This window comes from Coccinella septempunctata, chromosome 9 (genome assembly GCF_907165205.1).
Source record: "Coccinella septempunctata chromosome 9, icCocSept1.1, whole genome shotgun sequence".
Classification (NCBI taxonomy): domain Eukaryota; kingdom Metazoa; phylum Arthropoda; class Insecta; order Coleoptera; family Coccinellidae; genus Coccinella; species Coccinella septempunctata.
In genome coordinates, this window is record NC_058197.1 from 16,960,800 (window position 1) to 16,983,650 (window position 22,851).

At 39.2% G+C, this 22,851-nt stretch overlaps 2 protein-coding genes across 4 annotated transcripts in view; one reads left to right on the forward strand and one right to left on the reverse strand.

The window, feature by feature from the left end:
• On the reverse strand, positions 1–11,755 carry LOC123319875 (histone-lysine N-methyltransferase eggless). 3 transcript variants are annotated; one of them, XM_044906902.1, is made up of 16 exons: positions 11,615–11,755; positions 8,431–9,069; positions 8,209–8,373; positions 7,927–8,154; positions 7,527–7,871; positions 7,292–7,465; positions 7,024–7,202; positions 6,707–6,964; positions 6,421–6,648; positions 4,101–4,227; positions 3,883–4,037; positions 3,507–3,827; positions 2,356–2,618; positions 1,992–2,203; positions 1,779–1,930; positions 1–490 (listed from the first exon to the last, which is right to left on the reverse strand). In XM_044906902.1, exons 2-16 carry the CDS (start codon positions 9,050–9,052, stop codon positions 284–286), a joined length of 3,636 nt encoding a protein of 1,211 aa, XP_044762837.1. In that variant the 5' UTR covers positions 9,053–9,069; positions 11,615–11,755; the 3' UTR covers positions 1–283. The 3 variants fall into 3 exon arrangements, with proteins under 3 accessions (XP_044762837.1, XP_044762838.1, XP_044762836.1); XM_044906903.1 differs by lacking the exon at positions 11,615–11,755 and having other exon boundaries at positions 6,707–6,968; positions 7,028–7,202; positions 8,431–9,336; XM_044906901.1 differs by lacking the exon at positions 11,615–11,755 and having other exon boundaries at positions 8,431–9,336.
• A 3,109-nt stretch (positions 11,756–14,864) lies between these two features.
• LOC123319935 (somatomedin-B and thrombospondin type-1 domain-containing protein) overlaps positions 14,865–22,851 on the forward strand; it is an 84,854-nt gene continuing 76,867 nt past the window's right edge. Inside the window, exon 1 of the mRNA XM_044907025.1 lies at positions 14,865–15,288. Within this exon, the coding sequence (XP_044762960.1) occupies positions 15,051–15,288 (238 nt within the window). The 5' untranslated portion in view covers positions 14,865–15,050. The remainder of the gene's footprint in view (positions 15,289–22,851) is intronic.

Genomic DNA, 22,851 nt, shown 5'->3' on the forward strand with positions numbered 1-22,851 from the left:
ATTTCTTCACATTTTATTATTTAAATTTCTCCTCGATTACTTCTTTCGACAATTCATCCACTGTTACTGTATACTAACATCTCTTTCATAAATAACATCAATGAATATCAAATCTCAATTCATTCTCGAACGAAAAACCACCTCGCTACCAGGCGACGTTCGTAAAAATTTCAAAAAATGTCAAACCGACTAAAGACATATACATAGAAAAACAAAATACAGTCGTTCGATCCGCCTCTAAAACAATGATAAAACAGTCTCTCCTCAATCGAATGAGATAAAATTATAATAGGCGACCCTTGCACTCGAGGGCCGCGCAGTGACAGTACAGGATCTTCCCGGGCACGCTGCCCACGTCGTAGCTGTAGTTCCAGGTCAGCTCCGTGCCTGCCCTGATGAACTGTGACGAGAAGAAGGCCACCCAGGGGAACCTGGGGTCGTGGGTGTCCACGAACACGTTCTGGACGAACACGTTGGGGGCGCAAGAATGCTGCAAAAAAAAAAAATATCAATCATAGCACTTTGTTTCAATTTCCTACAATGTTTCCACCCCTAATCTCACGATACAACGAATGGTTGTACCTCAGCTATCTTGAATATTGCATTTAGACAATTCTAGGTGAAATGACTTATTTTGATGACAATAAAAAGGCTTCTCTCTTGAAAACACTCGGTATAAGGTGTTCCATACCAATAAAAAAGTTTCAGGGTATTTCCGGTGAAACCGAAGCTACAGTATCAAGAAAAATTAGGTTTTGGATGCATTATACGGGGTGAGTCTTTGACTCGTGCCAATATTTCAACAGTAAATTCTTGAGGTCGAAAGAAACACTTTTTTCCAATTCGGCCCTGATAAAAAGATATAGAAGTTTTTATGATGAGCTGTGCCATTACTGGAAAAACAAAATTACCTTTAGAATAACTAGATGAATCTGTGACACTGCACGTCTGTGGATCTTTTAAACAGAGATATATTCAGCCAAAGTACCTAATTTTTCAAATTTCACAGATACTTTTCAATTTTTGAACGTTAAATTACTGGAAAACTGCGCATTATATGAGAAAATATTATGAAGAATACTTTTATTTTACAAAACGTTCAAATATTCAATTAGATAGTGTTTCCAGAGTTGTGTTCTTTCAATTTTTGATGGATGGCACATTTTCGAGCTCTTTTTCAGAGAAACAAAGAATGGTGAAAGCTGTAGCTTCCTACGATTCTTTGTTCTTGAGTTATTAGCAAAAATTGAGATTTTGACGATTCCGAAAAGTTCTCCTAAATTTTTTGTCTTTGAAGTTACAGATCTGAAACTTGAACCTTCTTAGAATCTACTGAGATAAGATTTTGTCCAATTCAAAGATAACAAATTCAATAGAAGTTTGCATTTAGAAAAACGAAAGTTCGCCTAATGATACAATATTTTGAGCTCATCAGTAGATTCTACGTAAAAAAGTGCCTGTAGAAGGTTCAAGTTTCAGATCTGTAACTTCGAAGACAAAAAACTAATGAGAACTTAATGAAATCGTCAATTTTTTTGCTGATAACTCAGAAACGAAGAATCAAAGGAGGCTACAGTTTTCACCATTCCTTGTTTCTCTGAAAAAAGCTAGGAAGTGTGCCATCTGTTTTCTTCTAGATCTTATAGTTCTCGAGATCCCTTCAGTGGACAACGAATCTTCCCCACCCGGTACTTAACTGAGAATTTTCAGTCTTTTTCGGTTCGGAAACTTATTTCAATGTTCAATCCCCACCCTGTATACCTCGACTAGTCACTTACGTTCAGAAACCGACCGATGTTCCCGGCATTCTTCGCATCCATGATGTAGATACTTTCATCGGCACCGTAGAGCTCCCTGACCGACAGATACTTAGATTTCTCGTCCAGCTCCGTCTCGTTCTTCGGGTTGAAACTCAGCACCTCCCTAACCTCTGCAAATAAAACCGGATCAATCAGAAAAAACGACGAGGGAACACACACCATCGAACCCACCGTCTTCGTCGTCGCTTATCGTCACCGTGTCGATGTCCGACACGATGTTCTTCAGCCTCTCCGCTATGTTCGCCTCCACGATCTCCTTCTTTATCTGCCCCGGGGTCATCAGCGGCGTCCTGATGGCCGTGAACTTCTTGGACTCCCTCTCGGGCTCGCTCTCCCTGCTGTCCGAGTCCGTGTCTTGGGGTTTCCTCTTCCGCAACCTTGTCCTGAAACGACCACCGCGAAATTCACCAACGAACCGTCAAAAATGACAAGTGACACATGACAGTTGACAAATGACAGGTGACAGATGACATGTGGCAGTTGACAGGTGACATATGACAAGTGACATGTGTATTAGTTAGTCAGTTCTACTCACTGCACTCTCGATTCGACCTGGGCAGGTGTGACGTTAACCGGCGGTACGAATTCGTTGTCGTCCTGGTACCGTGGCCTCTTACCGGACATCTGCCTAGACAGAACCTCCTGCACCTCCATCTCTTCGGACGGGGACGGACCCCTCTCGCTCAACCTGTCCACCTCGTCGAAGTTGACCTCTTTCTCGTAATCCTCCTTGAACTTTTCGACCGACTCGATGTAATCCAGTTCGGCGAAATACTCGTCTCCGTATGTTTTTCCATCCTACGGGAATATGTCACAATTGAAGATCACAGACAGTTGACAGTTTCTATGACAGTTGATATGACAGATGATATTACATATTTGGTAGTTTTTGACAGATGATATTACATATTTGGTAGTTTTTTCTGGTTTTGCGTTCACGTTTATGGTTTCGTCACAGAACACCCCAACAATTAAAGTGTTCTATGGTAGTAGCTTTATAACAACTCTATGTGAAGCTACAAAAATTTCGATAACTAACTTCGACACTTCTGTGACAAAACCATGAATATTGAGCATAAAACACAGAAAAAAATACCAAATAATGTCAAACACAATATAGATTTTCTACGATATCAGCTGAATTTGTAGCTGGCGAATTTGCAAGGATTGTTATAAAGAATTAAAAAAAAAAAACGTTCCCATTGTTTCGTAGAGTACTCACAAGGTTGGCAAGCGTTCTAAACTCGTCCACAGACAGCTGACAGTTTCTAATGTCATTGATATGATAGATGATATTACATGTTAGGTAGTTTTTTATGGTTTTGTTTTTACGTTTATGGTTTCATCACAGAACACCCCAACGGCTAAAGTGTTCTGTGGTAGTAGCTTTATAACAACTCTCTATGAAGCTACAAGAATTTCCATAACTAACATTGACACTTCTGTGACAAAACCAAGAATATTATGCATAAAAAACACCAGAAAAAAAACCCAAAGACAAAATAGATTTTCTACGATATCACCTGAATTTGTAGCTGGCGAATTTCCAAGGATTAATAAAAAATATTTCGTATTCACTGTTTGGCGAGCGTTCTAAGCTCGTCCATAGATACTTGACAGTTCGAACGTCACTGTCAAGATGACATTTCCCATTCGATCTGTGGACAAAACGTAATCGGTGCTCACCTCGTTTGCCATCTGGTCGGTATGGATGGTACCGGCATACACACAGATGAAGGCCCCCTGGGGTACGTCGTTCAGACATCTGATTCCCCAACCTCTGTTGTGAGTCCGGAAGACCTGCAATTTCAGGGACATCGGGTGCTGGGCCACCCTGTTCAAACAGGTATTATTGCACTTGCACCTGGAGTTACACTCGTAAATTCCGGTGACAACCTGATCCTGCAGCCTCCGGTATATGTAACCCACAGAGTTGGGGTCTATCGTGCTGTCGAAGAATTTGGCACCCTCCAAAGTGAGCTTCCAACAGGGACACTTCGTCTTATCCTGCAAATCGAGAGAATTCACATACACCGAAGTTTGAAAAAAATTCACGACTCACTATGCAGTCATCGTCGCAGTCGCAACAGACCAAGAAGTTGGGGTCCAGGTTCATCTTGACCCCCTCCATGGGAACGCGTTTCGTCGAGTAATTGCAGAAGTCCAACATCTCGTTGTTTATGCCGTTTATGACGGGTATGGTGACCTGTTCGAGACCTGCAATTTTGAGGGTTGAACGAAAAGGGTTTCTTGGGTTTGCGAACGGTGGGTGGTACTCACCTTTGGATAGGTCCTTGGGGTCGGGTTCGCAATCGACGCTGAATTCTGCGAGGCATCTGACCATGTGGTTGAAATCGAACAGATCGACGGTCATCTCGCTTTTCGTTATTGACAGATAGTAGTGAACCTACGAGCAGAACAATTTATCGATTGGAAACAAATCTAGAGTAGAAACTCGATTTTCAATAATCACTACGCGCGTTTCGCTTAAATAAGAGCATCTTCAGGTGGGTGAGCCACTTGGTTTAACGAACGAAAATATACAAGGTGATTCATTGGTCAATGGGCGGAAGCTAAGGGTAGATAGAGGATACCCTATATTTGAAAGGTCTATCTTTCTTTGTATTAAAGATACAGAGTGTTTTACTGATTTTGACAATTTCTTCATTTTCCCATACTTTCGAATTACCCTATATACAGGGTGAGTCTTTGACAAATATTTCAACAGTAGATTCTTGAGGTCAAGAAACACCTTTTTCCTTTCAAATTGGCTCGGTTTAAAACATAGAAGCTGTTCAAAAACCATAAAAAATGTTATCTTTAGTTCTATCTCATGAACGTTTTTATTGAATGAAAACAATTTCGGGATATAGTTTTTCATTTATTTGATGAATCTTTTTCCAACACAAGATATCATCCACGTCTTCCAGTTTTGTCATTATGACCATTACGTACCATAAAAATACCAAAAAATAAAAAAACCCAACTCTTGAAACTAAGTTGGACTATCTTATGAATGTTGAATGTTTTGTAAAATAAAAGTATTCGCAGTTTTCGAGTAATTTGATGTTCAAAAATAAAAAAGTATCTGTCAAAGTTGAACAATTTTGGCTGAATACAACTCTGTTTAAAAGATCCACAGATGTGTAGAGTCACAGATTTAGCTAGTTAATCCGAAAGTAATTTTGTTTTTCCAAGGGTGGCATTATGAAACTTAAAATGGCTTTATCTTTTTATCAGGGCCGAATAGAAAAAAATGGTATAAGAAAAAAGTGTTTCTTTTGACCTAAAAAATCTATAATACTATTAAAATATTTTTCACTCTGTATATCGATCAAGAATCTACTGTTAAATCATTTGTACGAGTACCATCGGTATTTTAAATAAAGAAGTCATTTTTTTCCCACCTTTAGTACAGGAAATAAAAAAAAAACAATATAGTGTGGGAATCCCCTAGTGAAAAAGGACCACGCCGTATTTTGATGATATTTGGTACGTTTATTTTTCGTGAAAACTTGTTTATGCTGGCACAGTAATTAATTTTTTCTCAGGCCCGGTCTAGGAAAAATCGATAAATAAGGTTGAACCGAAAAAAACTAATTGTATATCAAAATTTGTTAAATTTGATACGATATTCAAGAAAATGAGACAAAAGTAAAGGGAACCATGTATTTCTCATAGCTACCCTTAGTTTTCGCCCATTTACCAATGAATACAGGTTGAGTATTTGCCTTTACATACAGGGTGTGTCTTTAACTCATACAAATATTTAAACAGTAGATTCTTGAGGTCAAAAGAAAACTTTTTTTTATAGCATTTTTTCTGATTCGGCCCTGATAAAAAGATGTAGCCATTTTAAGTTTTCATAGCGAGCTGTGCCACCCCTCGAGAAACAGAATTCCCTTCAGAAAAACTAGCTAAATCTGTGACTCTACACATCTGTGGATATGTTAAACAGGGTTGCATTCAGCCAAAGTACCCAATTTTTCAAATTTCACAGACACTTTTGAATTTTTGAACGTCAAATTACCTGAAAACTGGGCATTATAAGAGGAAATATGAAGAAATTTTTTATTTTAAACGTTCAAATATTCATTAGATGGTATCCGGCTCAGTTTCAAGACTTGTGTTGTTTGAATTTCCGTTATTTTTATGGGACGTAATGGTCATAATGAGAAAACTGGAAGACGTGGGTGATATCTTGTGTTCGAAAAAGATTCTTCGAATAAATGAAAAACTATATTTCGAAATTCATTTCATTAGATAAAACCGTTTATGAGATAGAACTAAAAATATCTTTTTTTTATGGTTTTTCGACAGCCTGTATCTTTTAAACCCAGCCGATTCGGAAAAAATGGTAATGGAAATAAGTGTTTCTTTAGACCTCAAGAATCTACTGTTAAAATATTTGTATGAGTCAATGATTCACCCTGTAAATTTCACCACAAGATTTTTGAGGTCGAAAGAAACTTTTTTTTTCAACTGACTAACCTTCATCGATCTGAAGATGCTATTATTACAGCGAAAAACTGTAAAATTGTAACATTACGATTAAATCCAGGTGATAATTATGGATTTTCATCGATCAAGAGCGACATACCTCGGCGATGTTCCTCAACAGTCTCCCGCAGGGCGCCTTGTACGCAATATCCTTCCTCACCCTACCCTTAACGGTCATCCTGGCCCAACCGCACAACAGAGGCTTGGAAAGCGGATTCTGCCCCCTCAACTTGCTGAAATTGTGCGTCAGGAAGTCCTTGCACTTCGGCGAGCACGCGTGCGACCTGTACGGCCGCTTCATGGTGTGCTGATCGCGCGGCGTAAAGTACTAAAAAAAAAACAATGGTCAAAACCATTTTCCCCCCCACGAACCACAACGAACTCACCATAATCTTACTGGTGGGCCCCGTGGCGTTGAAAGCGTTGTTGACTGGAGGCAGGAAAGGCACCACGGCCGGGGTGACCTGATTCTGGGGCTTGGCGGTGCTCTTACGGGCCACAGCCCTCACGCTGGGCTGGCTCTGCTCCTCCTCTATCCCGGAATCCCCGGTGCTGGCAGGCTGTTCTTCCTCTGGGGCCTCGCCGGTCTCGGACAGGGTGAAATTCACGTTCGGGGTGTACTGGACTATGTTCTTCGATTCGATCTGGAAAAAAAAACAAGTATCGATGATCGAGGAACGTTCAAGTGGTCCGATTGACTTACTTGACCCTTCCTGGAGGCCCTCTGACCGGACGTTCTGTTCTGAGCAGCCAGTTCCTCCCTGTATATCTCCTTAATCCTCCTGGAGCCCCTGTAGATCCACTCGAAACGGTTCAGTTCGTCAAAGAACACCTGGACTAGGGAACAGTCAACGTTGATCACGGTACAGAGCACCCATTTGCCTAAAAAAAGGACGGGCATGAAAAAACCATCAGAAATTTCTTGTGAGCCACTCATCGCCATCAGTGCCCCCATAAGTGATCATTCTCACCGTTATACTCCGTTATTATGGACTGGTCTTTCTTCAATTTAACCATCGGCCAGTCCTGGCTTTCTATGTGCTTCTTGATGAACTGTCTACAATCTGGAGGCATGTCTTCCCAAACCTTCCTACTAACCTCATAAACCAAATTCACCATGTTATACGGAACATATTGAGAGTAACCTAAAAAAACATCGAACTCCTTAAATCCGAAAATACCAATTAAACGATGAAAAAAACTCACCAATATCGAAAAATATGAGGTATCGATACTTATTCGCTTCATAGGGGGGCTCAGCGACCACTCCCGGATAATAAGGATTGGCTTTTTTATTGGCCCCGCTGCCTTCCTTGAAACCGGCAATCACCCTGTCTCCGACCCTGAGCCTGGTAGGACAGGGATTTATATAGGCGATATTTTTTCCACCAACCACCCTTTCCCTCTGCTGCTTCAGTTCGGTCAACTTATACAGGGTGGTCATGCATTTCTGTCCATCGTGAATGCTACCCGGTAGCAGAACGTTGTTCAACCTCGCTCTAACCCAACAACCTGACGGGTTACCATCTCGGGATATGTAATAGATCTCGTCTGAAATTAAACGTCATTAAAAAACCAATAAATGACCAAAAAATCAATATCCTACTTATTTCTAACGGTGGTCTGGTGGTGGGGCCTTTTGGTGGTAAATCTGTTGGTTCCTGTGTTACTGGTATAACCTCCGTCTCCTTATTAGTGCCTGTCGGTGGTGTTGCCGGCTTAGGACTGTTTGAATTAGTGATATCCTCAATTTCCGAGTAGGACACCGGTTTAACCCTCCTGTTGCTCTTTCTGGATGGTTCTAGTGAATTATTGCCAGATGTACCAATAGAAGCTTGAATATCAAACGATTATTTAAGGGTATAAGAACAATACGAATTTCACCTACCTTGTCGAGAAATCGCATCGTTGGAAAGCATAAAATCATCTATTATGATTGTAGCCATGGGGGAATCCCTGATTTCCGGCCTAAAGTCATTATAAAAATCTATTTGTATCTTATCAACCTCTTTCCTCATCAATTGTAAATTTTCCCTCAACTGCTTACAATCCTCTGAAACCAAGATTATTTTCGGACTCGTTTAATCAAAGCCAAGAGTCTATTCCTTACCTTGAGTTTTAGCGAACCTCTTCTTAAGGGAATCTTCTTCTTTTTTTATCCTATCTTTCAGATTGAACTTGGCCATAACCCTGTGCAATACATCATCGATATTTTTTTCAATAAATTTGAAATTATCCTCATCCAAGTAATCTTCATCCTTTTTGACAGCCGTTTCCTCTTCATCGGAATCTTCGATCTCCACCATATCATTCAATATAGGTACATCAACATCGAATAACAATTTACCGGTTTTCATTTCAGTTACTAAACTATCATACATCCTCACAGCAGTCTTATAACAGTCCAAACAAACTTTTTTCTCCATTTTATTCGAGCTTTTCACTCTGTAATACGAGAGACAAAACACTGGAGCTACGATAAGCTCCTTGCCACCTTTACATGAATAATTTATACAATCACCGCCAATATTTTTAGGAACCAGATCAATTATATCTTCAACAGTCCCATTGGTATGTGTTTTATCACTATCATCCTCGTCATCATCCAGTACAACTACATCCAAGGCATTCTCGTTGGTACCTTGTGTCTGGTTAGATTTCTCAATTATTTGAGTTTCTGGAATTGTGTCATCGATTTCCATGGGATCGTCAACGTTTTCCTCAACTTCCATCTTGATATTCTGCTATTCTGTTCGAGATAAAATCACAATAACACCATTCAATCAGGATGTTTTTAAAATTATAACCTAAGCAAAACCAATTATTTTCATTGTGCAAGTATTCGATTTGAGAGCAGGTACAAAATTCGATAAATTACGAGAAAAATTGTATACAACACATTTACGATAATAAAATTGGAACATTTGTACTGAATTTACTTTAGGGGCCGGCAAAAATTCAAAATAAATTAAATAAACACTATACAGGCGTCATCTTTGACAGGACAATGTCATTGTCTATTGTCTATGGTCGTTGTGAGCAATCGTACCAACCTCAACAAAAAGACAAGAACACATACCTCTTTGCAGAGACATAGATTAGAGATCTAATCTAGACATAGATTAGAGATTAAATCTAGACATAGATTAGAGATCAAATCTAGTCATAGATTAGAAGTATAATTCACAGAACACTAACATGTCTAATCTATGAATGAATCTATGATGAACCAGAGATATCTCTGTGATGAACACACATTGAACTCTATGGGAGTTCCCATAGAGTTCAATGCGAACACAGATTGAAAACATCTGTGAACAGGCGTATGACCAACCGATAAAAACAAAAATCCTCAGGAAGAAAGGCTAACTTCAGCACATACACAAAATAATAATAATATCTTTGAACTTCAGCTGAAATTATTATTATAATTATCATTATACGCGCATTCAATAATATACTATTCACCACAATGCTTTTAACGGAGAAGAAAATATTTTTCCAAGTGCATATTTCTGTAGGGCTTAAGTTTATAGATATACAGGCTGTCTCAACTAAATACTCTTCACAACTGGTAACATTTCAAGCCTTGCATCTTTTCGTCCAAATTTAGATTAGGTAATTTTCTCGTAAATGAGCATCTTTCTCTCTACTCCTGCTGCTTTCTGCTCTCTATCAATCCACCAAAGATGTCCTCATGGTTTAGTGGAGTTTGTTGCATTTTTCCATGTGTTGTTTTGTGTTCTGCCTTGAGACAGTAAAACACCAAGCAGAGTTTATTGAAAAACAGTAAAAAGATTCATTCAATTCAGATATCAAAAGGTGCTAGTTGATGCCAATGCATGTATCTCGTAGTTCCAGGCTATCTGCAATGTTCCCTATTTTGTTCAATAGTTCGGCAGCAAATTTAGGGTATTCTTGTTTGCTAGTCTTATCTCTTCTCTATTCTGTATGCTTCAATTTTCAAATATACAATAAGGCGGAGATCCAGGAGAGTCAAATCTGGAGAATGTGCTGATTATGATTAACTCCTGATTAGGGCAGTTATCTTGCATTTATTCTGTATGCAGTTGATTGATGATCGGTCCCAACATGAACTCCTTTGAACATTTTTCTCATATTCGCCAAAGAAAAACACCTACACTACACCTGATTCACAGAAACTTAACTTATTTTGTATCTTCTTCTGGTTAGCAGTATAGCACTTCATGAGGCACAAACGGTAGACGTTTGAGTCGTTGAGTGTGACTTTTTTCTTGTACGAGTCAAAGACTCAACCTGTATCATATGGTTTAAATTTACTCCCTTTGTAATTCGGTGGACACAAAACCAATGCACTGTAAACACTTTTTTATATTTTCTCAGAGTTTGTATGTAATTCGGATTTCAATCGATTACTTCTCACACAATTTCACGAACTTAGTCGTTTAACAATTTGAAAACAGGCGAATGTTTTCCTTGAAGATGCATCAAAGCCGCACTAAGCTAAAAAGTACCTTTGGCATAATGGGTTACTCAACCACCTAGTTTCGGAAGTTTAGAGGAAGTACTTATTTGGGGAGAGAAATCTTTAGCAGAATATATCCCCCAAATTGAAACAAAAAAAACTTGAACGATTTAAAGAAATAACTTTTTTTAAAAGATTTGCTATATATAACTACATATATCAGGCATGTGACTCATCCTAGATCAATTTAAATTAAGCCTTGATGAGTTTATAAATTTCTGCATATAAAAATTGTTCGAACTATCTAAATCTGTCTGATAATTCATCATTTCTTAGCAGAATGTCTGAAGCATGGCTGAAGAACATGTGCAGCCGAACCCAAGGTCGAGAGGTTCTATAAATTTCGAGATAAAATAAACAGTAAGAACCGACAACAAAAATGCAAATCTGAAAAAACTTTCCAAAAAAACAGTTTGAATTTTTTGACACTGTTAATTGTTAGTAGGTACAGTTGTGATGCTATCGAATGTTGCCAATTAGCGCAACTAATTAGATTAATTAGTTAAACAATAATACATCAATTCACCCAATATTTATAGACACGGAAACCCACAGAAAAAAAAAGGGTGAAAAGTACCTCATTTAAACCTAAGAAAAAAATTCGAGTGTCAATGTTGTTTCCAAACTGAACAAGAGTGAGGTTATGTCCAGAAAAATCATCCGACCGTTTAAAACCGGGAATAACACGAGCTTTTATCCACCAAACCCGAAATATTTTCGCAACATCAACTATCCTCAAGTTCGAGAGTAACAACAATTAAATCCTCATCATTATAATTATACATACCATAAACAGCAGGACACCAGACTGGCTTCGGGTTGTTGAGCGCGTGCGCAGCATCTGTTGCCGCACACCTTGCACCTCTTTCAACTGTTAATTTTCTCACTGCTGACTCCTTTCTGAGCCCAATCCTGCTGTTGGAGGGTCCTCCAACTGATGCATCCCTCCCATTTAGCAACAAAGGAAAATCGATACTACTCCAAACACGTTCAGTTGATTGATTCCGGCGTTTTTGAGGTTCTGGTCGCTGCTTGAATGGTGGCTAGGTGGACAAATGGTAGCAAGGATGGCCCCTCGAGGGTTTTTGCCATTTCATACTCCAGATAATATTCAGATTGAATAAAAGTCGACGAGGAGGGAGGGTTTGGATCCTGAACCTTTTGGGGAATCTAGCAGGTTATAGGGTAACTCTGTAATCTTTGGCATGTTCCCTCTTCATTGAGGAGAGATTGGAGATGCCTTTGATCTGCTGACTCAAGGAAGAATTGTTGTTGATTGTATCTGAGAATTGATATTAAGTTGGCGTATACTAGGTGACAATAAACAACTCCCCTAGTACTATTGCTATGGAGAATAAAGATGGAGGTAGATAGCTTCTGAATAAATGAGCACTTTCATCAACTTAAACTTGTTCTCTCTCTCACTACTAAGTAAACTGACTTTTGGTGATGAGTTCTTGACTTTTATGGCCATAAATCCAATCTTGCACTATTTGCTACCTCAAAGAACTCTGCTGGAAGATTTAAACCTTCCCAAACTAGCCTGGTCGCTTTTAAGCAATCAGCTAATCAACCCAAATCTCTACCTTTCGCTGCCATTTCCCAACAATGCGACATTGACAAAAACCGTCTTTGACACATCCTTCGGGTTGCATCAAGATCCACTCTTGCAGCACCTGTCCCTGTATCTCCAGTCAAATCTGTCGGACAAGAGGGACATCTACCCAACAAAAAAAAAAAGGAAAAAAAAACAAAGAAACATGCATGGAGGTCGGCGCCTTGTCCTTCTGGCTCGGCGTAGGTGTCAACATCCCTTTTGTTCTTTTTGTCCCTGATCGCTTCTTCTCGTGAAAAAAAAAGCCGAGAACAGGTTCGCCATATAATGCGACGGTCAAGTCTTCAGGTCGTTTACATTTGTCGGCGTTTGTTTCTGCGGTGCGGGGGCGTTTCTTTCGTTTCTTTACCGACTGGGGAGTACGGGTACCTTCTGAAGATGTGCCGGTAAAACAGGGTTACCTGCCTTTTTCTATTGTACGTAGACTTTTGTTTGAAAATTGGGCTGAATAAGGGAATACGTGGAAGTATTAAGGGTTCCAATGAACCAACTAATTTAAGAATGACTTCAAATTCGGATAAACCCTTAGCTTCTTCAATATCAATATGCATTCTGCTTGTAATACCTAGTAATAAATAAATAGAACACTACTTTACATCTGAACGTGAGTTACAATCCATAACTCACTAGTGAGTTATGGATTATAACACACTAGTGTGTTATTTGGTAGTTTTCTTGTCCAAATTGACATTAATAATGGCAGTCATGACTGTCTTATGTTGGATAAAATAATAATAATTTTTCCCCTCCCTTGTGCCTAGCCATCTTGAAATCAGGTCCTGACGAGAAGTTTAAGCTCCCCTAATGAACGCACATGGAAGGAAAGAAACTCTCCAGAAACTCTGCTTGTAGAAAACGCCTTCTATTCAATAGATGAATTCATGAAACACCAATTTTCAAATATTATATCTCATAGTAGTTGCCTGTTGCCTATATGTAAATAATTTATAATTTATGTATTTGTATATGTTATTATTGTGCTTACAAGTCAGATATTTTATATTTACATTATGTTGACTCACCATGTATAAAATTTGAGGGAAATAAATGAGTATGAGTACGAGTATGAACTTTTTATTAATCAATGAACAAATTCGATTTGAGGCTCTCAAACATATTATTTTTTCCCATTGTAATGTTTGAATACAGGGTGAGTCTTTGACTGGAACATATATTTTAACAGTAGATTCTTGAGGTCAAAAGAAACACTTTTTTTATACTATTTTTTCCGATTCAGCCCTGATAAAAAGAATAGCCATTTTGAGTTTTTATATAATGAGCTGTGCCTCCTCTGGAAAAACAAAATTAACTTCAGAATAGTTTGATCTATGACACACTCCACATCTGTGGATATTTTGAACAGAGTTGCATTCAGCCAAAGTACCCAATTATTTGAATATCACTGATACTTTTTAATTTTTGAACATCAAGTTACTTGAAAACGGTGCATTATACCAGAAAATATGAAGAATACTTTTATTTTACAAAACGTTCAAATATTCATTAGCTAGCGTCCAACTTAGTTTTCAAACCGAATCGATTCTGAAAAAATGGTAAAGGAAAAAAGTGTTTCTTTCGACCTCAAGAATCTACTGTTGAAATATTTGTATGATTCAAAGACTCACCCTGTATATTTTAAACATCTCCTTGACAACCATCAGTCTTTCTCCATCAATTAAATATCAAAACCTGCTTCCAACAATCTTGAAACCCTCACCCTTTCTGTTTCTGGTCGAATTTCCCGCTCATCGAACTACTCAGGGTGTCCCAAAATCAATGCAACAAAATTTGGATTCTCGAGAGAAAAAAGTATAATATATGTAGGTACCTACACCTATTTTTATCCATTCCTTTCATCTCAGAATCCGGTCAAACGAAGATCACCAAAGTTGAAATACCTTCAGGAGTTTCATGATGGACACTTTTTACTGGACCACAATATTTTCTTTGGGATAAAATCAGTTATTTCAATTTCTTAATTGATTTTGTTACAAAGATTGGGAGTGAAAACCCTAAAAAGTTTCAGAAAATGCAGAATCCTACTAGATTGAATTTCGATCAACACTAAATATTGAATTTCTTGAAAATGATTGAATTTTTTGGAAGCCATATCAAAAAACCTTCTCGCCTCTAGGAATGTAATTCATGAAACCAGAGATTCTTGAGGAAAATCTCAAAATTGATGGAAATTACGAAATTTGGTGGGGAATGAAAGGACAGAGGGTCCCTAATTTTTTCTGTCTGTTTATTCCACTTTATACTTCGATTTTAACAGGAAAAATTACCGATATTAATGGTGGTCTGAGGGATTTTTTGTATTTTGAAATCTTTTTGTATTAATTAGTGAATATTCTGATTCTCAACCAGAGATCTCCACTTGCAGCATCCCAAGGACGCAGCGAGGGAGCTTGGGAGCTTTGGCTCAGAGTCCGAAAGCTCCTTCACCATTCCACGGCCTGCTCTTCGTGCCGTAACACCAAAAACCCGGGGAAAAACGCCAAGCGGAAAAACGCACGCGCAAAATCGGGAAAACTCACGCCACACCGGGAAATTTGCATGTTTCCGCCAGCGCTTCCGGTCTGATTCTCGCCCAAAACCGTTCCTCGAGATGTACGGGAAGTTCTTCGCGGTGTTCCCCGCGGTTCTGTTCGCGGTCCTCGGCAGTGTCTCCTGCGGAAGTTGCCGCGACTCCAAGCTCTGCTGCCCCGGCAGGGACAGTTCTTGCGTGGTGCAGAAGGCGCCCTTGAATTCCATCCTGGAGGATTTGAGTGATAAGCCTTGTTACTGTGATCACGCCTGTTTGAAGCTGGGGGATTGCTGTCATGACTTCAAGGAGGCTTGTGGAGGTGAGTGGCAAAGCGTAAATTTTTGTACCAAGGTCTTGGAGATGGTGGTAACTGTTTATGGTCAATTTTGGCAGGGTTTCCCTTGCCATTTTTCATCTAGCTGTTTTTCCTAGACCTAGAGGTCTGTAATGTTATCGAGAATTTATAGAAGACCATGAGTAATATGAAAGAAAAGTGGTTCTGTAAAGAATTTGGAGCTTATGGAATTTATTTATCCATTGAACCTTCGAAATTCAACAGGAAATGCAAGTTTTACCCTCCTCTTGACCTCTGATCTTTGCTGTTCACTTTTTAGTACGTGTAGATTTAAAATATGCAAAAAAATCCATCAAGTTCAGGCTTTGCCTTGAAAACTTCACTGATGGTGATGAAATGATGAAATTTGTTGAGAAAATCAAGGACTAAACGATGGTGGTCCTTCGGGCCTCGAGTTCCGATCGACTCATTTTGAGAGTGGAAAATTGAGGAGTGCAACCTTGAAAATCTCGTGGAAATGCAAACATATTTACAGGGAGTGAATGAGAACATTTAAGGGCTGATTTTACTTCTCAAAAACATATGGCTCCTGGAAATGAATTTTTTCTTAGAAACCAGAAAACTGATAGAAATTGAATTGAGCAGACGTTCTGTGTGGGTGATGAGGTAATCAAAACATGTTGGTAGTGTTCTTCTATGTTTGTCACCCTTAAAATTTGTTCCGCAAGAAACCTTATCCATATTAAATCATTGAGAAATTAATTTTTGATAGCTTGATGAGCAGTGGAGAGATAAGGATGGTACATACACAAGTAACAGCTTTATCTAAATAACTACATTCTTATTATCTCACCATGGAAAATGGAAAACTACTGTCGAATATAGTTTTATGTGTTATAAAACGGGGATGTAATCTACGTAGGGTAAATTTGATCAATGAATATGAAGGAAATAAGCCATCTGCAAACAGTTCCAACTGTGTTTGCCTTCAGGTTTCATACAGGTTTTTGTCTAATCTAGGCATTTTTAGAGTAAACTTCTTGTAGCTGGCACGTAGCATTGGTTTTTCAATGGGTGTTTCATGATGAGCTTTGGTTCGTCTGGAATATGATGGAGATATCAGAGTTAAGTTGTGTTTCTGTAGGAAAGAATATAATCTGATAAAGCGTGGCAGAAGTTTAATACAGAGTGTTAATGAATAGTTACATGCAAGGGGTGAATCCTTGTCAAAAATAGTGTTGGTCTTTCATATCAAGTTTTCTGCATTACATATTCGAACTCAACTACTTTGTATGTGAAATGTTTTAGGCCAACATTAGGTAGGACAGTGCAGGGTGTGGAACTTGAAAAGCTACATCTTTTTATCAGGGTCGAATTGGAAAAAATGGTATAGGAAAAAAGTGTTCATTTTAACCTCGAGAATCTACTGTTAAAATATTTGTACGAGTCAAAGACTGGGTTACCCCATAGCGTATACTTTTATATTTTCTGTAGACCGGTTCGTTTTAAAAGTTTCCCACTGGGGTGTAATCCCTGATTAAACCACATTAAGCTGGAAATATTCAACGATTGTCGGGGATGACCTAAAAAAGGATATGTAATCCTTCACCCTTGTCTAATTCCGGTGGCAAAAAGTTATAAATCCCCGATGTATACATGCGTGAAATGACCGACCTGTTAAAAGCTCGTTTGGGACAGGTAGACCCGTAAGTTTTGTGATCCATCAGAGGAATTATTGGTCAGCAGGCATAAAGTTAACTTGTTTGTCCTGTCCGATTGCCATTCACGCTAAATGGGATAACTTTTATAGACTCCCCTACACAGAACCAGGGGAGAGAGGCATCATTTAACCTATTCAAATCCAGATCGATCGAATGCTGGAGGAAATCCCACTTTTTATCATTTTTGAATGAGTAAAAACCAAGATAAAAACCATCTATATGATTCTTTCATCTCCAGAATGAAGTTACTGTGAAAAGGTCTCACGAAACTTGCAACTGAAGAACAATTCACGTTTATTTTTTACCTATTCATGGTCAGGGTAGCATTTAGAGAGTATAAACTGCTCAACTCAACTCACTTATTAATTTCATTATTTGTTGCTACAGTTTTGTTATCTCATGTCTTCTTTTGGGAAAAAGTGTGATTTTTCAAGTTGTTTTTATCATTTCTTCTTCTACTTTATCATGAATTTATGGTAAGGTATACATTTTCAGATAGGCACTTTCAATAAATACGAAAAAAGGGCTAAAGGGGTGAGTTCTGGAATATGTTTATGAGGTCAGGTTAAAAATAAGACAACCCTGTATACATCTACCGAATTTTGGTCTGTTCGGGGTAAAATTTTCACGGTGTTCCAGTCTCAAATAATGCATCCCTTGAACTTCGACGGTTTCTACCGCAAATAACAATTCACACTCCATTGACAGTCCGGAAAAACTTGATCCTGCGAACAACTGATTCCTCTGGAAACTCTATCGGAAAGCCATTTGTGGAAATAGCCCCTCGCCAACTTTCAAAACACAAACTCCCCAAGGTATACGTCAAAGTTCGAACATCCACAATTTAAGGATCTCTGACGGTTGTCGCAGAAAAGTTCTGCCGATATTAGCTGTGGCTTTTTACAGGGTAAGGGCACTATAAGAGCCATTGTTCCTGTCTGAAAGGGCCTTTTTCCAACAGTTGAACGCACCTTTTATACCGACGACAAGGGATGTGAGGCCTCATCATCATGAGTAAGGATTCTTTGGAAACCTCTTCCGGTGGTGGTGGTGGAAGCTATTCAGATTTTCGTTAATTGCTCATGGTATTTAAAAGGATAGTTTAGGACTGTGGAAAGATGAGATTCTCATCATTCGCCTAGTCTTAAGATGAAATAACTGGTTGAGAACAGAGGAAATTCATCCATCAGTAAAATTTACACAACTGGTTTTAACCTAGTTCTCTTCCAATTCCAAGAGGAGTATATTCACAAATTAGCTTCCATTTATCGATCCATCAAAGTTTCCAACAATGAAAACAAGATCTTATGAATATCTACAATGAATAATATAGTTATCCAACATGCTGAAACGTTCTATGAGAGCTCATCTGCAATGCAAATGCTGATTCTGCTGTTTGCATCACATTGACAAATGCAGGGTATCAGTACCATTAGAAAGGATCTCTTTTTTCGATGTCTACCTCTGCAAACTGTGTTAAAAAGTCAATTCAACCCTGAAAAACAACTTGGAGGTTGCAAGATCAAACAATCTGGATATAATTGAGTGTTGAACACCTGCTGCACTTCCTATCAAACGTTAAGAGGAGGGCTGGATAGAATCGATCTAAAAGCCCTGGTTTAAAACGAATTAAACAACTTTTTGATCCTTTAAATAAGCCCTCCAGATAGCCCGTCCCTCTTTGATCTGCCTGTAAGGTATTCGATGAGGCTGGAGAGTTACACTTTTAACGTTTTCTGATTTCTTTTCCCCATCTTGTGGAGGTGGATCTTTCGACTCCTACAGTTAATTAAAACATACTGGTGTTCTTGATTGCAGTCTAGCCTTTTTTGGGGTGGAAAACATCAAACGACTTGTAGGTGGTAGACGATCAGAAACGAGATTAAGAAAGTTGGGGAACCTTGTTAACTGTTGGAGACTCCAGTTATCCAATTACCACTTCCGATCTTATTCCCCAGGATTTGGAATATAAATATTGGAGTTCTGTTCGTCAGATTCGAAATGTTAAAAAGGAAAAAGAACTGGAGAGACACAAATTACTTTCGTTGGATTACAAGGAGACTGCACGAGGTTCAAATGAATCATTAGTATGTTTTCTACTGTTACTTTTATTGCTATTGGAATTTGCAAAACTGTGGAATATTATTTAGACAACGATGTAAGAAGAAAATGGTACTGGATCATGTAATGCCCAATCATATTCCAGAACTCACCCTTTAGCCTTTTTTTCGTATTTATTGAAAGTGCCTATCTTCTTTTGACCTCCAGAATCTTCTGTTGAAATATTTGTACCAGTCAAAGACTCATCCTATAAATTACGAGAGGCTCAGTGTCTCTCACACCTCATATTTCAGTGAATCTGACATCTGACCGCTGGTCTGGACCAACAAAAAAGTATATCTGCCTTCTCGTTGGTAAGAATTCCATTGTTCCTTATCTCCTACACAAGTCTTGGACAGTTCCTACTTGCCAAAATGGGAAAAAAACGCCTGGTCACTGAAAAATATCCTTGGACCCCTGTTAAAGGCATACCAATAGTGGAATCCATTATTAAAAACCTGAAAAGACGCAGATTCCCCCTGTAAAATCTCCAGGGATCGAGGATTGAGGATTATCCCAAATTCAGACGCTTCCAAGCCAACATTAATTCGAGAACAATCCCCACAATACGACGTTATCATCTTGTCAATATTGAAATTCGCTGATTCTATTCTCCACCAGCTCGGCAATCCCCCAAACCGGAAGTGTATCCGATTATACGTCGATTAATTTCGTATTCTTCCCTCTTCTCTGTCATCTCGTCATGCCGCCAGGTAACTACGGGCAAAACCAATTCGCTGAATAGCACGAAACGTCGGAAAGTGAAGGAGTCGCCTTCGCTTTTATTAAGAAGGGAGAAATTCGCTGAATTTTCCAACCCCCGTATCTCGGTTTGCTGTGCTTTGTCGGCAGAACACCCAGAAGTGGATTATGGTAATTGTCCCGGACCTCCTTTGACCTTGTTTCCCTTCCACACGATCAGCTGGGGGTGGCAAGGTCACTGGAAATGTGAGAAAACATCTCCAATGCGATGTGCGCTCCAGATTTGTAAAAAACGCTGGTTTATAATCCCAGGAGTTTTCGAAAAAGCCTTGGGCCAATAAAACGGAGAAAGTATGACATGAGCAAGGTGATATAATCGATTCAATAAAGGCAACATGACCATAATAACATGAAGCAACTGGCCAGAGGCAGTAAAGTGACTCTACTATGGGTACCAGGGCATTGTGGTGTTGAAGGAAATGAAAAAGCCGATGAACTTGCAGAAAGAGCATCAAGGTTAACACCTGCTGGACCTTAGCCTTCCTGTGGGCTTGGAAAAGACCAATATAAGACAGTGGTCTAACAAGGGGGTTGAACAACAGAATAACCCTCTGGAGTAACACTCCTGGACTTACTCAGTCAAAGAAATTCGTGATGATTCCACCAACCTACACCAGAAAACTGCTAAAGCTGTCACTAGCTGAGCTTCAGGTGATTGTGGGACTGCTGACAGGGTACTATCGTTACAAATATCATTTGTACCGTATGGGAAAGCCAGCAGATGAGATTTGTAGGCTCTGTGGATCAGAAGCAGAAACAGCTGAACACATAGTATGCAAGTGTCCAGAGCTGGCTGGCCTACGAACCATTCATATGGGGAAACCAGTCATGGATACTGAGGAGGTAATGGCCAAGGCCCCTAAGGATGTTGTCGGTTTTATCAACAACATTTTCGACCTCCTTGGTTTCCTATGAACGAGTGGGGTAGAGAACGAAAGATCTACATGGTCGCAGTTCTTGAAAGGCTTACCGAGCCACAACGACCCTGGTTAAAATAATAATAATAACAAGTCAGAGCCTTTTGGAGGTTATGCTACATGGAGAATACCCTCATTTTTTTAAAAGTAATCACCTGGTTGAAAAACGAAATTGTGAGATCTTTACAGCTTCAGATCTTCGAGAACCGGTCCTATATCTAGTGATAGATAAGGTAGCCCATGAAGCCATCCCCAGAATATCTAGGGAAGGTACCAATAATGAGAGAAATAAAAGTCAAGGAGCCTGGTACTCTCTAAACAAGTACATCTCATTGGCAAACCAACCTAGTTAACAAAGATGCTGTGTAAAAAGGAAGAATGGGAAAAATAAATAAACCACTCAAAAGTTGATACCATTAAATGGCACACAGATGGTTCAAAAACCACGAAGGAGGCTGACACTGGAATATAAGGGGGAAGCACCAAGTGTACACTATGTTAAGGCTCTTGCTCGAGGGTTTTTCAGGCAGAAATACTTGCAATCCAAAGATGCTTAGGCATAAAACTGGAAAACAACTATCAAGGATAAACAAAGTGATCCATCCTGACATTCAAGCTGCTATCGAAGCTCCAAGCTCCTATTTCATCAACCCAAAGCTGGAATGGAAGCATCAAAAGAAACTCAATGAAATAGGCAAGAGCAACAAGGTCCATTTAGTCTGGTTTCCTCGAATCAAAGGTCAACTCCCTTTCACCAGAAAGGGAACACAAAAGCCACTTACTGGCTCAGAGCCTTTATGTGATAAAGAAAAATAAACCCATAAGAAAGAGTTTCTGGAGAAGGAAGAAGTCAAAAGAGAAACACTCTGGAGGAAAAAGACCTTCGGGATTTTGAAACTTCAAGATCCAAGAAGTATTTGGATCTGAGTAAGAATTAAGTTGAGGCTCCTCACTGACTTCCTCACAGGAAGCTAATGATAAGTATGGGCTTATCAGAAACCTACAAGTGTAGATTCTGTGGCAAAGTGGAGGAATCTCTTGTTCACTTGGTCACAGAATGCCTCGCCATAGCTTGGACAAAAAAATTATAGGAGAAATGAGGACATAGCCTCCATGAAGCCCTTTCAAACAGAGTTCATTGAAACTCTGGAGCTAGGGGATGAGCTATAAATGACACAGTTGTGAAAACAGCTCTGATGGGTCACAAAAGACCCTTAGGTCACAGTGGAATATAGCCCCCTTACCAAACTAGGTTAACTGCGTGTAGACACCTGACTTTACATAAACAAAATCGTTTTTTATTTCCCTTTCATTCATAAGCATAGTCGTTTAATCCAAATCCCATTCAAAAGGCCATAAATTCCCTCAACAATTCAATTCGAACCCTCATAAGAAGCCACTCTTTATAAATATTTACCCGGGGCACTTGTTGAAGGGATACCCCTCTGAAATCTGAACCATTTAGCCAGACGTCATTAGGGGTAAACGACCCGACTAACGGAAAAGTTGGCTTGGTTCCATTTATCTTGGTGTCGACTTGATGAAAATTCTTGCAGATCATATTATACGACGTCAATATTTGAACGTGGAATGGGTAATTGAAGCTTTGTTGGATTTCATTCTTACGGAGTTGGATTCGGCGAGTTTCTAGATTAGGGTTTTGTTCTTATGTTACCTTTGAAAAGTTGTTCAACTGTTTGGTTTTCCTCCCCTAGTTGAAATTCGAACTAACGATGCTTTTAACAGAAGAATTTCATGTTAAAACGAATTGTGAGTCATTATTTCGGATTTGTAGGTACTTCAGTGGAAAAGCTCACGATGAAACATCATTTTATATAAAAATATACAGTGTGGTTCAACGAAAACTTAACACCTCGATTTCCGGCTTTAAAGTGAAAATGTGGAAAATCGCTCGGACACGTCAATTTCTGATTCGAAGGGGAACTACTTTTCCTCTCTTTGCATCCCCGTAACAGCAACCCCCTACCGGGGGTGAGTACCACCCCTTGATTTTCAATAGGGATGGGGGTGTTGCGATACCTCATGTTGAAGATCTTATCGAGTACTATCTGATCCTGAAATTTCGC

Coding starts and splice junctions, on each gene's coding strand:
- LOC123319875 (XM_044906902.1), bottom strand. CDS start 9,052: ATGGAAGTTGAGGAAAACGTTGACGATCCCATGGAAATCGATGACACA. Junction 7,466..7,526: donor CCTCATATTTTTCGATATTG/GTGAGTTTTTTT, acceptor ATGTTTTTTTAG/GTTACTCTCAATATGTTCCG. Junction 2,204..2,355: donor CAGGTCGAATCGAGAGTGCA/GTGAGTAGAACT, acceptor TGGTCGTTTCAG/GACAAGGTTGCGGAAGAGGA.